The sequence below is a fragment of the Gymnodraco acuticeps genome, unplaced genomic scaffold (assembly GCF_902827175.1).
Source record: "Gymnodraco acuticeps unplaced genomic scaffold, fGymAcu1.1, whole genome shotgun sequence".
In the NCBI taxonomy this organism is placed as follows: domain Eukaryota; kingdom Metazoa; phylum Chordata; class Actinopteri; order Perciformes; family Bathydraconidae; genus Gymnodraco; species Gymnodraco acuticeps.
Window position 1 is genome coordinate 825,501 of NW_022989953.1, and position 17,036 is coordinate 842,536.

Genomic DNA, 17,036 nt, shown 5'->3' on the forward strand with positions numbered 1-17,036 from the left:
CAGATGCATTGACAGTATATTATCATCCTGTACTCTTCTACCCCCCCAAGAAAGTTCATCCTCACATGACCTGGCAGCGTACACGCTTAGTTCCTCATTTCATTTCCACTTTTCCACTAAGCTGTGCCATTGTAGACATCAATTATGGGAAATCAATGTTGATTTCATCAAAATATGCAAGATATCAGAGTTTTATGGTGAGGCCTTTGGGCATCTTTTGTTCGTCATCATCTTCCAGCCACTGGCTGTAAATCCTCCACACAGCAGCATGCTCCTGCACCACTAACACCCTCTGTCCTACCACACTGTGCCGTGCACTTGTGTGCCTTCCAAAGTTCCACAGTGACGTCTTAGTTGCAAACTGTCCCTCTCTTTCCAATCCTCTCCATATCCTGCTCACTCCATGCTCATTAATACAGGAGTCGAAAAACGTCCTCCAGACTTGAAAAAAGCCTAACATCGTCCTGTTTTCACATGCTACATGTGAGAGTCCATTAGGCATCACAACTAAGGAAACACCATATCGTAACAACGTGAAAAAGATTGAAGAATCTGTAATGTTTCATTAACAGAATGGCAGTAATAAACACCTCATGTGAGGAAAAATGCTCTTAGAAAGATCATGGGCTCTAAGTGAAAGTCCCTTCGCCCATATCCTCATGGCTAACCTGTTTCACTCATAGTGCATGCACATGAGTTTATTGTTGGCCAACAACGAACCATGATACATAGATAATGCATGAAGGCAGTGACGTAGCATAGATGCCCTGTTTTACTGATGGACAAAGTGTAGCCTCCGCTCGCTCCGTAGTCTTTCAACAGAGACGTAAAGTCAACGATTCGACTCAAGTGCCTCACGCCATAGAACGCTCACTGCTAATATAGATACAGGATCACATATAGCGCACACACACACACACACACACACACACACACACACACACACACACACACACACACACACACACACACACACACACACACACACACACACACACACACACACACACACACACACACACACACACACACACACACACACACACACACACACACACACACACACACACACACACACACACACACACACACACACACACACACACACACACACACACACACACACACACACACACACACACACACACACACACACACACACACACACACACACACACACACACACACACACACACACACTCTCTCTCTGGATTCTCGCACACAAACACCCACAATGCAACCACCAACAGACACACAAGCAGCCTGACAAAAGGAGCTTATTGATTTCTACTCAGTTCCAAAATATGTCCAATAATAATATTAATAATAATAATAATAATTACTAATACTACTGCTAATTATTATCATCCCGTCTCTTCCATGGAATTGGGACCAACCAATGCTCAGCATAATGTTCTAAAAGCTTCTTCTGTCTGTCTCGTGTGGACCTTTTGATGTCCTCTTTTACACCGGCCACATATGTAATAGTGTTATTACAAATCAGAGACAAAAAGAAAAAGCCCCGCCGTGATCCCATGTAATTTCTGAATGGTTTCCACAACTTCTACCATAACAGCCTCATTATCAAGCTATGGTTAAAATATAACTTAAAGATCATATTATACAATCAAAGGCAGAAAATGATTGGATTCCCTTCTGTTTATCCAAGGCACCTCAAGGCTTCATCTGGTATCAAATTGGTTGCTTTTAGACTAGAACATCAGAGAAAATCGATTTCGTGGGCAGGGTTCTTTTGACTTGAAGAACAGAGAATCTACAACAAAAAAGAATAAAAACTAGCAAGCATTGTTCTTTTTCTTTTAAAGGGCTTGTGTTTTTTTTAAAACATTTTTTGTTCTTTTGTTCTTTTTTTTCTGCTTTTAAGAAAATTGAGGTTTTTTTTCATGATGCTTTTTTCTTTTGTAAATCCTGTGCAACGACGCCCTCTGGTGTTTCACAAGTTGACATCGCGGACGTCTGTGGGAGTGGTGGATTGGTCCAGCTCGTCCAGGCCCTTCCCGCTGGGGCCCCTCTGAGTCTGCTGCTGCTGCTGCTGCTGCCGGCCCTCTCGCAGGCTGCTCACCAGCACACGCTCAATCTGCTCCTGGCACTCTTTCAGGACGTCCTGCAAAGAACCAGAGAGGGGGGACAAGCTGTAACACATATGTTCATTTTAGCTTCTTACTTCGAATCCAAATTAAGTCAAAACTTTCTTGAAGTGTAATTTTCAACATTCTTTGGCCTTGTTTGACACCATCTGAAAATATCAATTACTTCATCACACTGGCTTAATTTTACCACTCAAAGAAAGTGAAACATATTAATATAAAATGGAAAACAGCTTATTTTTTGTGGTTCAAGTTTTAAAGTTAAGAGAGTCAGAATTTGTTTGTTTGTTTGTAGCCTTTATTTATCCAGGTAAAAAATCCCATTGAGATCAACGATCTCTTTTACAAGGGAGACCTGCCGCACAGTGGTTACACATGTAACAGAAAACAAAAAGGACACATACAACATAATGACAGGGGTACAATTTACAAACGTATTCACAAAGACAGGTAACAGGAGTATCAAATATCATTTCATCAAGCTGTGCTTTCAAATGATGCAGGGGAACCAAAATGCTCATTTTCAAAAGGTTTTGCATAGTGTTCCAAGCTAGAGGAGCTGCGCACATAAAAGTTTTAGTGCCTAAAACAGTCCTAGCACTTGGTACGTGTAATAAAAACACACCCTGGGATCTTAGGCAATAGCTACTTGCGACTCTCTGTGATATCAGTGAGCAGATGTAAGGTGATAGTTTACTCAGCATGGCTTTATAAATGAACATGTACCAAGGACTGAGACTCCGAACAGTCTTGCCCTGGCATACAGGGTACAGTGATGAGTGCTTTACAGTTAGTAACAAATCTCAGCGCACTGTGATAGGCGGCATCTAACTTGATTAGGTAATGGGCAGGTGCATTCATATAGATCAGATCACCATAGTCCAGCACAGGTAAAAAGGTCACAGAGCCTTTTCCTGGCCTCAAGCGAGAAACAGGACTTGTTTCTGAAAAAGAAACCTAGTCTAACCCTCAGCTTTTTAAGCAGATTATTGACCTGAAGTTTAAAAGAGAGGCAATTATCAAGCCAGATACCAAGGTATTTATAACAGGCAACCACTTCAAGAATTAAACGCCTCCATTTTAGTCCTTTGTTTACTTCCGTAAAATATTGACATCACTATAATAAAATAGAGGTTTCTATTGGCTAGCGCTCCAACACATTGTATGTGATAGGATAAGGGGCGGGACATCACTTGGCGGTTGACCAATCACAACAGTGCCGGCCAGCTAACCAATCAGAGCAGACTGGACTCTGGTTTCAGACAGAGGGTGAAAAGAGGTGCTGCAGCACAGGCAGTATGAGAAAAATAAAGACCTTTTTGAACATTAAAGCATGGAGACATGTCCCAGTAGAGGAACAAAATACAAATATGAACCTTAACATTAGCAGAATAGGGCCCCTTTAAATGACCACCAACTTTTCTAACTGCTCCATCTACAGCCAAGATTGAACCCAGACATGGAGCAGACCTAAGCATTACATCAGCCCACCAGGGTGGTGCACTGAACACCTCCCCTATAATTCTCATGTGCACACACACATGTGCATTAACATGTTCAGGCCCCCCGTGCATGCTTGCCACTGCCTCCCCCATCCAAACACCCACCTATCCCAGCATTCCCAAACACACACACACAACCCAAATAGAAGTAGCCTTGACAACGGCGGTTGAAAACACAGGTAGTACTAAAGCTATGTTAATTACATCCACCTCCTGTGGGAACACAAAGGTGGTGCTTTTTTAACGAGAGCCAGTCTGTGTGCCTGGCTGCCTGCAGGGATCCTTCTGAGACCCGGCCGGCTCTCCTTTCACCTTCAAAGGCCGCCGCCGCAATCTAAGAATCCACCTGGGAGAGGAGCCTCTCAACAGCGCTGAGCCCTCATATCCTTCCCTGATGGAGGGTTGACAGAGGGGACTTGGGGGGAGAGCAACTCACTGGGGAGGGGGAGACATGGGGGAGGGTAAAGGGAAGAGAGGTGCTAAATGGGTTGTTAGCAGGAGCGTCAAAGGGAGGTCAAACTGTTTTTGAGTGAGGAACTACACTTGAAAACAAGAAACTAATATGAAAGCTGTCTGATAAAGGCCGCACTCTGGTGGCGAAACACAAAAACACAACTAGCTCCGCACACGCTCACACATACAGAGCCCCCTACCTTCTAGCACCCGGGGTCTGTGGGAAACCGACTGAGAGCGCCCCATGGCCGGAGGGATGGGAGAAAGTGTAGCAGTGGTGGAGCAGAAATGTACAGCTAATTGAAACGTGATGGGCCACAGTTTGAGCCTGTGTTCTAGCTCCTGGTGCCGCTGGGCCTTGATGAAATGAGAACTGAAGCCGCTCACATCAGGATTGGTAGCTGCTCACGGGTGAGTGAGGGAAAGGTCACGGTATCAAAGGTCAAGCAGCATGACACAGTGCAGGGTGAAACATGTACTGTGTTGTTGACAGGAAACTACATGAGTTTTCTGACTTTTAACAGAACTTTCAAGACTGGTGATTCGTTGAAATTATGTACATGTGGACGATGTTAGGGAGGATTTCTTAAGAAGCAGAATCTCTTTTAAATATGTTTTTTTAACATACAAATCTTTTTTGGATTGATTGGGTTATGCTGATATTTGAAGTTTGCATGAAGTAATGCCTTTCTTTATTCCTTCCATTTTATTTTTTTTTGTACCTCATTTCTTTTTTTATCCAATGATTCTTGTTTTGGTTCCAGTCCATAAGGAATGATTTGATGTTGAGGAGGTTGGACTGGTCTGGGCTGGGTGCCTCTGGGGAACGTTTCCCTTGGCTATGGGCCTGACGTGGAGGAAACCCGACCAGCGCCTGTCCCTTAATCTCCTCCAGAGGTCTGCCGCTGACATGGGCGTGTGCACACTCGCACACACACAGCCTTCCCACCAACATATGCCCCATTGGTCATAAAATCTCAATTCCTGTGAGAAAATTAAGTAAAGCGAAGAACATGTAAAGGAACTGCCTGTGTCTTACCGCAAGAATGCACGCCTTCACGTCTTAAAATACATTCTCCCCCGTCTCCGCTGCTCTATGGAGCGGCAGTTGCGAACCGATGCCAAGCCCCATGGGCTTCATTCGAGAAACTTTAATGACTTCAATGTGTGACTACTGGAAACACCAATACTTTTTTCAGAGACGCCTGAGGTACTTGTATTCTGAGGGGGCCAACAGCACTGAATAAGTTGGGCATGGGAGGTAGCGCTTTACTGAAACATCTTATTTTGCAGGTCGGAAAACACATAATCAGCTCAGATCCTCCCCAGGCGGAACCTTAAACATACATCACACTGCAACAATCTGACAAATCAAGGCATGCACATTATCCCTGGGCGGCCTTTGTGACACTGGCAGAAGGGGGGAAGTCGTGCAGACAGACAAAACCAGAAAGGGAGAAATGAAGTGAAGCCATGGAATGTGATTTAACTGCTGACTGTACCACAAAGACAGCGTTAGCTACTCTGGGAGGACTTGGTGGTCAGACAGATGAAACACAGGCAGACACACACTGGAGATCTCGGGGAATCCTAAAAACGAAATATCCGGAGGCTGACACTGGAAATAAGGAGTCACCGCATGACTTGAATTTCCACAAGTTACAATAGAAAATGTGACCTTTCACTTTCTTTAGCCCGCATGCCGAAACACCACAAGTGGTGACGCTACAGGATGTGTTAATAATAGAGATAATCTTTCTTAATAAATGCATCTTTGTTGCAAGCGTTTTTGGCCCCAACATTCCTCCGTCCGAAAAATCACATTTCAATTGAGTCTAGCCATCCTGCTGCTTGTATGAGAATCTCTGTGATAATGGGCCATTGCAAACCAGAGTGATTAAAAAAGAGGAATGAAAACAGGAAGAGAGGGAGAAACGGGGAAATGTGTTTCCGTTGTCTAAGTGTGTGACCCTGACCGGAAAAGAAAAGATGAATGAGAGACTGAGAAATCGACTCAAAACGATCACATCTAGGAAGTGGTGGTCTTTAACCCTTGCACTTCTTTAACCTCTACTTCCTGTGTTATCATTCACGAATAAAGGGAGGCTCTACACACTTGGCCTCCATGTACTAACTAAATGCTGTGTTGTAGCGTATACTTCTCATATTTCAGATGACAGGTTTGAAGGAGTCACAACTGATCTAGCTTTAAACCAGAAACATTCTCACTAAAATGCACATGTTCTCTCCTCACATTAACAGGCCGCTCCTCTCGGTCACACCAGGTGTGTGTGAGGCTACACAAATTCTTCCAGCTGGCCAAGACGGTGACTTGGCCCTATCTCATTTCCACTGGAAAACCACAGCTTCTGAATACCACAGATGCCAGCAGGGGGCGGGGGGTGGCCATGATGCTGTTGGCAGGCTGAAGAAACTTGCTTTGCCTTCATATTTTGCCTGGCTCTTTGGACGTTGGCTACGAGACGCAGAAAACACAGTGTGTGTACACATTTAGACTCAGGTTCACCCCACCACCCGGATGACTGCGGTCCAAATTCAGGTTGAGGTGACCCTTGGGTATTGAATTGACGTATTAAGGGGTACAGCTTTTGTTAAAAGAAGGTAGGGTAAGTGTGAACATGACACAGTCTAACGCTCACCATTTCCTCTTTTGTTGTTAAAGCATAAACAGCGTTAATAGCACTGAAGACACCTATGACACTTCTGTCATTTTGCTTTTTAGTTGTAGAAGAAGTGGGGCACAAGTCTTAAGTAACTTAGTTAGCATCTGTTTAGCTTTGGCTGGCTTTTCAGCAGTTTACACTAAAGCCTCTCATATATGTTGAATTAGGAAGGGCGGCCTCTGCCTTGCCTCGTGTGTTTACTGCGAGCCATGGCTTGTCTGAATCCAGGAATGTGAGGAGTTGATCATAGAGACAGAGAGCGACTTAATTCCCTCAAGTCTGAGACCTTGCAGCCTAAACACACTGAGGCCCTGTGCTGCTGAGGTCAGCTATTTGTTTTTCCTCAGCTGCTGAGCGAGACTTCACACAGCTCGCACCAGAGGGAGCCATGCTTTCCAGCAGTGCTGCAATATGGACCATAGGAGGCAACGAGAGAGGGCTGATTGTCGCGAGGGAGGCATGATTCCCGCACCCCCCCACCCAGTGTCCTTTTCACATTTCAACAGCTTCCTTCCACCTCCTCCTCCTCCTCCTCCTCCTCCTCCTCCTACTTCGCCTCCTTTTGGGACAGAATTTAACATCCCAGGGCTGAGGCCTGGGATCCGTGTCACGCCCTTTGATCTGCCCCTCTGCAGCGAGCACACATGAACTCTGAATGCTCATGTTTAAATAACTACAAGCCCTTTTCATCATGTTTGGTATTAGACATCCTCTTGCCAAGGCCTCATAACTGCAGCAGCTCCCTGCCCCCTGCTCCTGAATACTTAGGATCGTTCCAATGCAGAAGAGTCATTTCTCCAAAGAGACTAATAAAGAGCGATCACCTCACAAGCTCCCTTACAGTAAGCTATAGCGAGCTGAAGCCCTCTCCCATCCGCGTGATGAAAGCCAGGCATCTCAGAGTCAGAAGAGGCCCTGCCTGTGTTTGGACTCAACTCACCCACCACCGCAATATTCGCTGTACCCAGACAGCCACACAGCGGCCTGGCCAGCATTCCTGTCAGCCGCCGAGCACACTGTATATGCTCTCAACCTGGCTCGATCTACAGGAGTCTTTATATGAGGGGGGGACTGATGGAGAGGAGGAGAAACCTGCCTCATGAGACCTCTCTGGTCAAGTGTATGACAGAAGAGACTGCAAATAAAATGACGCAGTTCAGGATTTCTTCCTATGATCTCAGTTTGGTGCCGTTTTTTTGGTAATTTTATGAGAAATATTGGCCGCTGTCCCCCACTCTCCCAAATAAGGGTTTGTGGAAAGCGTAATCCAAGGGAAGAAGTCAAAATCTGAGTGTAACATTTCAACATTTCAACTTCTCTCTGTTGCAAAGTTCTACCAACATGTGGCATTTCTTAACCTTTGACATAAATAATAGGGATATTTTTCCTCAGAGAGTCTAGTAGAACAAGACAGATTGTAAAACTGTGTGTTTCATTTGAAACAACATGGGAAAATCGTGGAATCTTACCAGAGATGTTCACTGACAGATTAGACAGAACAGCAGCTGGATTCAGCTTTGAATCACACAGTTACTGTGATAATGTACTAAGATAAATACCGATGACCACTAACATTTACTCATTCAGATATTACTCAGAAACATCCACCCAAACAATTTCCAGACACAAGAATGAATGTGTTAACCCTGACTAATAAGAGTTTTACAAAGTTCTTTTCTTGGGAAAAATATATGTGTCTTGTCCAAACTCACCACTTCTGTGTTTGTGATTTTAGCCAGCAGGTCTGTCAGACTGTCGCCCCACTGTGACTGGTCAGCTGAATCCAGCTGCAGGCCGCAGATCGCTGCCCCCACACTTCCTGTTGCAATCATGGAGGGGGGGTACATGGCGAATCGGAAATCTGTTAGAGAAAGAAATACCAAGTGAGTTTCCAGTGCTATTTGTAAATGATATTGTTATGGTAAGCACGGAACTAAAATCTTCCGATCCGTGGTTAAATGAGATGATTTACACTGGATTCTGTATTCACCTGGTGCAGTTTCTAAATGTCACTTTTCAATCCATATGCTCCACAAAAAGGGTACAGACAATATGATTCGGTAATCTAGCAGTCAGCTAATAAATAATCCTTCTACTGTAGCGGGCCTGAACGCAGCGCTCACTAATGACCAGGGGCCTGGATAATGAGGGTTCACTTGGCTTGTAAAGGAGCTGAAAAGCAACCACCCTCACCCGCTCACCACCCCAATCCCCCTTTCTCCAGCCCGGCCCCTTTTCTTCCATCTCCTGAGTAAATCGTGTGCTCTCTGAAAAAAGCCCCATAGCGCTTGGAAAGGGAGGAATAAAGAGGCTCAGTGCCTCTGCCAATGCTCACTGCTGTAGGTCCTTTTTCCACGTGTGGTCACAGGCGTGCGTCTCAAAGACCAATAACCTTGTTAGCTCCCCTCACTGTCATTCATAATGCAAATGAGACAGCTTGTGAACGGGCCAGAAGCCCGAAAAGGCAAGGCAACTGGCATACAGGGAGAGAGAGGGAGAGAGAGTTTTACTCTTCACAAGACATACACACACACACACACACACACACACACACACACACACACCACACACACACACCACACACACACACACACACACACACACACACACACACACACACACACACAGCACACACACACACACACCACACACACACACACACACACACACACACACACACACACACACAGCACACACACACACACACACACACACACACACACACACACACACACACACACACACACACACACACACACACACACACACACACACACACACACACACACACACACACACACACCACACACACACACACACACACACACATACACACTACACACACACACACACACACACACACACACACACACACACACACACACACACACACACACACACACACACACACACACACACACACACACACACACACACACACACACACACACACACACACACACACGTTCTCTATTCTCTCTTTATGTCTTGCTCAACTTCTACCTTTCTTCCTTGACAACACATGGCCTGCTTAGATGTGGCCAGTGAATGGCACACATGCCTCAGTCTTTGTTGCTACAACAGGCAGCGGTTTGCATTGGCAGCCCTCCTATCTTTTAGCATATTAATAGAGTGGCGGGCCAGCGAGAGGGAAGGCAGAAGAGTGTGACTCCATTGTCCCGAGTCATCACCTAATTTCACCCAATTGAGCGAAACAGCATCTATCCCCTCTCTGCTGATACCAATTCAGAGAGACAGGCCGGACAAAGAGCATGGCCGGACAGGGTGGGGGGGGAGGATAGGGAGTCGACGTGGGGAGGAAGATGAAGAAGGAGGGATGGACGGACTGGCGACAAGGCAACGAGGAGAAAAGAGGGGATGTTGGTGGGCTTGGTGGGAGAGGAGAGGGGGTCGACAACTCCACTGCACATCACTCTCAAGTCTGTGTCCAGACTCCTGTGAGGGTTTGGAAGAAGAAAAGAGTCGCCCTCCAGCGACCCTCACCTCCCGCCTCCCATCCACCCCCCCACAAGTATTCCTCTGTTCCGGGCCACCTATGGGCTAGAGGAGTGGGCAGTGGGGGCAAGGAAACAGCCTGCACATTAACATATTGCCATATTCAATTGCAAAGCAAACTGCGTGTGATGGCCATGAAGGAGATTTTTCTTCTTCCTTCTTTTTTTTTTTTTTTTAAAATGTGGAATCAAAGAGGTGGGCCCTTTGATAGCTGTAAAGGCAGCCCCTCACTGCCTTTTTAACATGCACAGCCAGGCGCTTTCTCATCTTGTGGGCTCAGTGTTGACAAATAAATGAACTTATTATACACCCCTGTGTTAGCCGCTGGGCCTCTGCCAAGGGGCGATTTATTAAAGGCTACCTCGAGCCAAGAGGAAAGAGCACACAAAGCCCCTCAGCATTACATCACTGCTGTAAGAGCACCACTTTCTATAGAGGACTAAAGGGACAAAGGCATACACGGATTTACTGTACGTGTGTAGTGAGGGCAGACTGACAGGCAAGGAGGCGGACACCTAAGAGACACGGGCAATAAACAATGCACTGATGCCTGCATGTTTTAAGATGCAGGCACACACACACAGCACAGAAGTAGGTTTGTGGGAGAGCTGAGTGGCGGACAGTGGGCAGCAAGCTGATTTTTCGCACTCAAGACAAGACAGGTCTGTGGCAGAACAAGGACACGCGCGTGCAGCCGACGCAGGCTGACACTCCGGCCTGGTGGCTGCTGCATGTGGGGGGAAGAATGGCCGTATTTTAGGAGGCCCTCATTGATATTCATGTTGAGGATAAACAGTGTATGTAGCTGAGTGGGGACGCCTGCGATGGAAAGCTCCCTGTGAGCAGCGGCTGGCTGGCCTGGCCTGCGCGCCTCTCACCCCCTTCAATGGCCCTTTCTCCTCCCCGTGCCCCCTCATCTCCATTCCTCCGTGCTCCTGGCCCCTGATACTCCATCCCTCAGGCCTCTGGTCACACAGTCTGCTGCCCTACATGGCCTATTCCTCTTGGGTGGCTGTGATTGCACAGTATTCACATTAAACTTGTAAATTAATTAAAGTTTGGAAAGTTGAACAACAGCCAGAAGAAGGCGAAAAAAAAGTTCTCCTTCGCACCCTCTCCTCTCTTTCCACCGCTATAAATCAGGGTCTTGTATTCAATACATGTAGCGCTTATTGACCTTGTTTATTAAAGGAGTAGCATTACGAGGTCCCGCGGCCTGTTGACGGATTAAGGCCAAAAACAAACAGCATTTTGGGGATTGGCATGACAGTATGTTTCACCGCTAACGAAACAGAGCCCGGTAGTCAAAACAAGGTCTATGGAGAGCTGCTCAGACGGTTCACCTAGCAGAGCTCTTTGAGACACACAAACAACAACAACAACTTCTCAACTGGGCTTTAGGAGTCCTTTCATATGCAACACAGTGAGAAATCACAGATTAAGAAACAATAACTCGATACTGCTCCCTGTCACATTCCATGAAATCTTGTTCAGACTGTCACTCTGGAGACGAACACAAAACAGAACTTGGGAGAGTCTGAGTCACGCACCCTTCTTAAACTGCGATTTGAAAACATTTGCCAGAAAACAGAATTCTTTCTTAATTGCAGCATCCCGTGACAGCTCTCTTCAGCCTTGCACCATCATCTGCACTGTCACAGCTGCGGCCTTGAGGCGTTGGTAACGTCAGCGCCGGGGAGCGTACAGATTCGGATCAAGGGTGAAATATTCCAAAATCTGTTTATCTCTGTGGCTGAGACGATTTGGAAAGAATAAAGAGCTTATCTGAGGTAAGTAAACCCTGCATTCAGCAAAACAATTTGGAGAAAGACACTGATGTCATGACAAAAAAGTCCAGGTTAAACTAGCTAACTAACATTTACTTTAGGTCAAATCACAAATATTAGTCTTTGCGGTCAACGTGACCTCCAAGGTAAACATGTAAACTCAAGAATATTTTCATTTCAAAACCTTTTTTGGTAGGGTAATTGCAGCCCTTCAAAGCAAAAATCTCATCATTTGTGAGTCTGGTGTGACTCAGCTCGCCACAGTATTTACAGTATGGTGCTGATTACACCAGCGAGGTGAGGAGGGGGGAAATCAGGACATGCCAATCCATGATTCACTGTGTAGTTCACTGTCAGGAAGCTCCATGTGTTGACGGTGCGGCCGACCGGACGTGATTCCTCACATCAGTGGAGCATGTGGATAATTTGTCGGAGGAGGTCTCTAATTTGTTAGGGTTCTGAGTCATCAAACATGAAGGGGTTTTTATGTAAACAAACACCAGTAAATACCATTTCATTGACCACATCTGAGATAAATCTTTTGTCGCCGGAATGCGGAGATGAGCCTGGAGGGGATTCTCCGAGAAGCAGCCACTCGGAGAGGAAGCTTCCGAGGAGCATTCCTGCCCCCGGTCCGATGCGGTTTAACAGCTTAGATGAAAAGAGAACTCATGAATCATCTCGTAATATTAGACTGGTCAATGTTGCGTACAAATTGGCAGGTTTGCCGCTTCCTGTATAGACACATAGCCTCAAGGATTTGAGGCACGTAGCTTCGGTTAGGCTCTAATTACAGCTTTGTGTAGTTTGACCGATGCTTTTGCCATAATTTCATATATAAAAATGTGAAATACAGTATGTAAGCATGTTTTCCAACTTTCTTTATGTTAAGAAGCGGTTTAACAAACGTCTGCAGTCTGCTGGTATAAAACTGTGTGAGTAGGATGTATGCAAAGTGTAGGATTTATATACTCTGCACACTCCTTTTGTAAATATAAAAATAAGCCTGGCTTTATCACAACTCGAAAGGTAAAAAGTGAACCCATGCAGAGAACACTGGACTTCTCTCATGTTTGTCAGCTAGTGAATCATTAGTCTCAGAGAAACTAACCAGTTAATCATCAAGTTACTTCACACAGTCCAAAAACAGTGCCACAGATAAAGAAGAATTAAATATTGTTCTAAGCCAATACTTCAATCCCTTGTTATTTATATCCCGAGTTGTAGCAAAATCTTCATTGTGTCCTTCAGGACAATTGACTCTCTCTTGGACAGCACTGTTGGCGCTGATCCAGAAATGTCTTTTGATCAACTTGCATGACCATTGTCACCATTCCATGCATACCATTACAGAGAGGGCTATTGGAGTCGCTATAAAAAAAATAGAGCATAATCCCTCCCAATATGGCAAGAAGACGGAGCTCAATAACTGCAGCAGACAGGTTGGGGTGCATCTGTCTGCCCCATGCACCCCGTCCATTCTCCCACTTTACCTCAATTGAATAAGAATAGAAGAGGAAGCTGGGAGTGCTTGGTGTCTGTGTGTAGGAATGGAGGTTCATAATCTCCCTTAATGAGCTTGTTTCTGGGCTATTATCCGGCAGCCTGCCTGAGGGAAACGCTGGTGTTTCCTATCAAGTGGCCCCGCAGCGCTGACCCTCGCATGGCTCTGCATATGAAATGTAAGGGCCAAGCCTTTTGTCTCCTTTCTCCCAGCCTCTAGCTGAGCTCCCCAGCCATTTGCATAGTCCTGAATGGACCAGCCAATGTTATTAATTAATACAGAGCCAGCCTGCGCCACCTGACAAAATCCCACCGAGTGGCCCGAACGGAACTGTTTCATCAAAAGAGAGGAGCCATTAGGAATGAGAGGCCTTATTCTCCACTTCTCCTCTTCTCTCTCTTGTTCCCTTCAAAACAGAGAGCCGTGGTTTCATGCATGTTTTCGTTTTCGGTGTAGGGGCAGCGGCGGTGGTAGTAGTGCCGGGCTGAATGAGGCTGCATGAAATAGGAAGGCCACAGGTGACTCGTTGTCAACTGTCTTGCAAATGTAAATCCTCCTGAGACGTGGCCTCCTTCTGCTGCGTCTTCACCTCCTCAGCCCCGCTCCGACGACGTCTCGAGGAGGATTCCCACCAGATAACCCGGAGGTTTACGTCTGGGAACGTTCCCCAAATGGGGTTTTCGAATTCCCAGAGATCTGTAGATGCACCAAATTGTTGACTCACTTGCGCTCTCTCTTTCTCACTCTCTGTTTGCCTGGATACAAGTCTGAGGAGAGCATATACACAGATAAACTCTCTGTTGCTAATCCAGAGCTATCTCCAAATAGTCTCACTCCTAAAACACAATGTCAGGAGGACTCCAGGAGGCTCGTAAATGTGTTTCCACTGCCTCATTGAAGCAATTAAGGACAAAGTGCATACTGAGACTTTCACAATGTTGTATTGGAAAAAGGTTCGATCACTGACGCGCTGTCATTCCACACATCAACCCGCTGGCAGAAAATAAGGGATGAGGTATTTGGGGTGAGGCAGGGAGAGATAGCAGGAGAGAGTTAAGGAAAAGATGACGCAGAGAAATAGAGGAAACATGCGTTTTTTCCTAAAAACGTTGCAAACATGAACTTTAGTTGCAAATTTGTCTCAGCCTATCATATCCATTGCACAATCGGCGCACGGGATTCCATCGCTTTATGATGTAAATACCTGTCACCTCCCTTGTATCTATTCATCTAACCACACACACTCCTCTGAATGATGTCAGCACAAGGAGCAGTTTCCCATGGGGGGTGTAGTAAGCACTCCTGTAGAAAAGGAAGCTGCTGCTGGTGGTGGTCACCCAGAGAATGAGAAACAAACGACAGCCTTTTTTGTGGTTGCATTGTGTTATTTTCTCAGCAGTGTTAAGATAAATAAGGTTGTTTTAGACACGTTTTTTTTATCTCTGCACATTTTTTCAGTTTTGAATGAGAGGTGAGGTGCCGCAAACAGGAGAAACCTGCCCCATAGAGAATCTCAACATGGGAAAGCTATCATGTCCTCCAGCTGTAGGGCGGGGAGGCGTGAGAAGTAAGGGGGGGGGGGAAGAGGGAAGGAAGGCGGCAGGAGAAAGAGATATGAAAACATGTCATGCCTTAGAATTGGCAACGCAAAAACAATACACTCCTCCGGCTTTCCCTGACTCTCCTGTTCCCTCCTGCATCTTCTCCGTCCCTCCAGATCATGTTAAAGGCTGCCTGTCACCACTCGCGGGATGTTTGATCTTAAGAGAACAATTCACCTCAAGAGCAGAAAGACAATGGCCGGCCTGCCTCCACCCCTGTCCATTCCTCTTCTCGACCCTGTGCGACATGGGAATGCCCCTCATCCAGGATGAATGTGCTTTGAAGTGTTACTGGATGCTCTGGAAGCCACTGATATGCCTCTAAAGCATGACCACATACCGGTCTGAGAGAAGACAAATGATGGATGTCAGCCCTAAGAGTCTAACGCTTAAATGCCTTCCATGACACATGCCTTTCTCAGGAAGAATATTTTCCCATCCCAGGTAATACTTCAGTTACTGCGGGCTGGGACTGGCCCAGAGCACACCTCAGAACACGGCTGTTGCCTCACGGTATTCAGAGAAGAGGGCTTTAACACAGCGCTGAAAGAAAAATGTGCAGATAAAGATGTTTTGCAACACGAGAAAGTATGTTGATGCAAGCCATTATCGCTTGGTTTGACTTGGCAGCTTATACATGATCAGTGTCAAAACCAAATGATATCGAGATGACGTCGCACATCTTTTTGATCAGTTTTGTGCAACTTCAAATCACAATTGAAAAAAGGACATATAACATGTTCCTGGTAAGCTGTCATGGTGTCCTACCTGTGGCACATAGGGCGATGAAGGTCTGGACATGTTTGCGTATAAGTGCCAGCTTATCCTCGGGCAGCGGCAGCCTCCTCACAATGTGCTCGATGAAGTCGTTCGGCGTTACTGCTGCCAAGTTCCACTTCAACTTCCCCAACACCACCAGTTCCCACTCCTGAAGAGAAGAGAGCCGAGAGAGATAACCGAAAATGAGAAAGACTGAGAAAGATTAAGTGACACAAAGTACAACCATACATTTACATACTGTAGCCCTTTACTGCAGCTAGTTTCCCTCCAGTGAGCGTGCCTCTGTGAACCCCTGGCCCCAAACAGTAGTATGCGTTGAGGTTAAGCATTATTGTTATTACGTTAGTCTCTGCTTGGCCGGGCCTGGGACAGAGAAACACCAGCAGCGCCACCAAGCAGGTGACCTCACACACTGTCTCCCCCCGTCTGTCTGTCTGGCATCTGGGGACTTTCCTAAAGAGGCCCACCGGAGGTTTAACTCATAGTGTGTGTGTATGTGTGTGTGTGTGTGTGTGTGTGTGTGTGTGTGTGTGTGTGTGTGTGTGATAACAGACCAGCAATGGACCAGCAATGAATCTGTGTTATGTATTAAAAAGTGGTTCATTATTTTATCTTATCGCATTCCATTCATCATTTAAAAACATCAAAAGTCTTGCAACAGGTAATAAAATAATGTAACTATTTGTATTTGTTGCACTTTGTGTTTTCTGCGAAGGCCTTCAGACTTATCAACAACGAACCATTTCAGCGCAAATTGTTCTTCATTTTAGTCTTCATAAATGCCAGATAACGTTAAAGACGAACAGGAAACATTAACCTTTGGCATCTTTAGACAACTTAAACTTCTCTGTACATGCATACATCATTTGGATCTTTTGGCAACATTTGATGACACATGCTAAACTAGATGAGTATTTGTGAAATGGGTGTCTCTGTGAGTGTGTGTGGAGGGGGGGTGTGGGGGGGGGGGGGGTCTAGGTGTGGCGTTCTCTACGAAAGTATTGTTACTTTCACTTCCTAGGGGAGGAGGTGATTAACAAAATAGTTGGTGACTAATTTGGGAAAAATGTGGTGGTTTGGTTCCGGACAGCCTTGTGACCG

General features: G+C 45.9%; 1 protein-coding gene across 1 annotated transcript in view; it reads right to left on the reverse strand.

Annotated features, from left to right (window-relative positions):
• Positions 1–1,866: 1,866 nt before the first annotated feature.
• Positions 1,867–17,036, reverse strand: part of ccnd2a (cyclin D2, a) — a 23,467-nt gene continuing 8,297 nt past the window's right edge. Inside the window, exons 3-5 of the mRNA XM_034210674.1 lie at positions 15,924–16,083; positions 8,460–8,608; positions 1,867–2,125 (exon numbers count right to left, since the gene is read on the reverse strand). Coding sequence (XP_034066565.1) covers positions 1,955–2,125; positions 8,460–8,608; positions 15,924–16,083 — 480 coding nt within the window. The 3' untranslated portion in view covers positions 1,867–1,954. The remainder of the gene's footprint in view (positions 2,126–8,459; positions 8,609–15,923; positions 16,084–17,036) is intronic.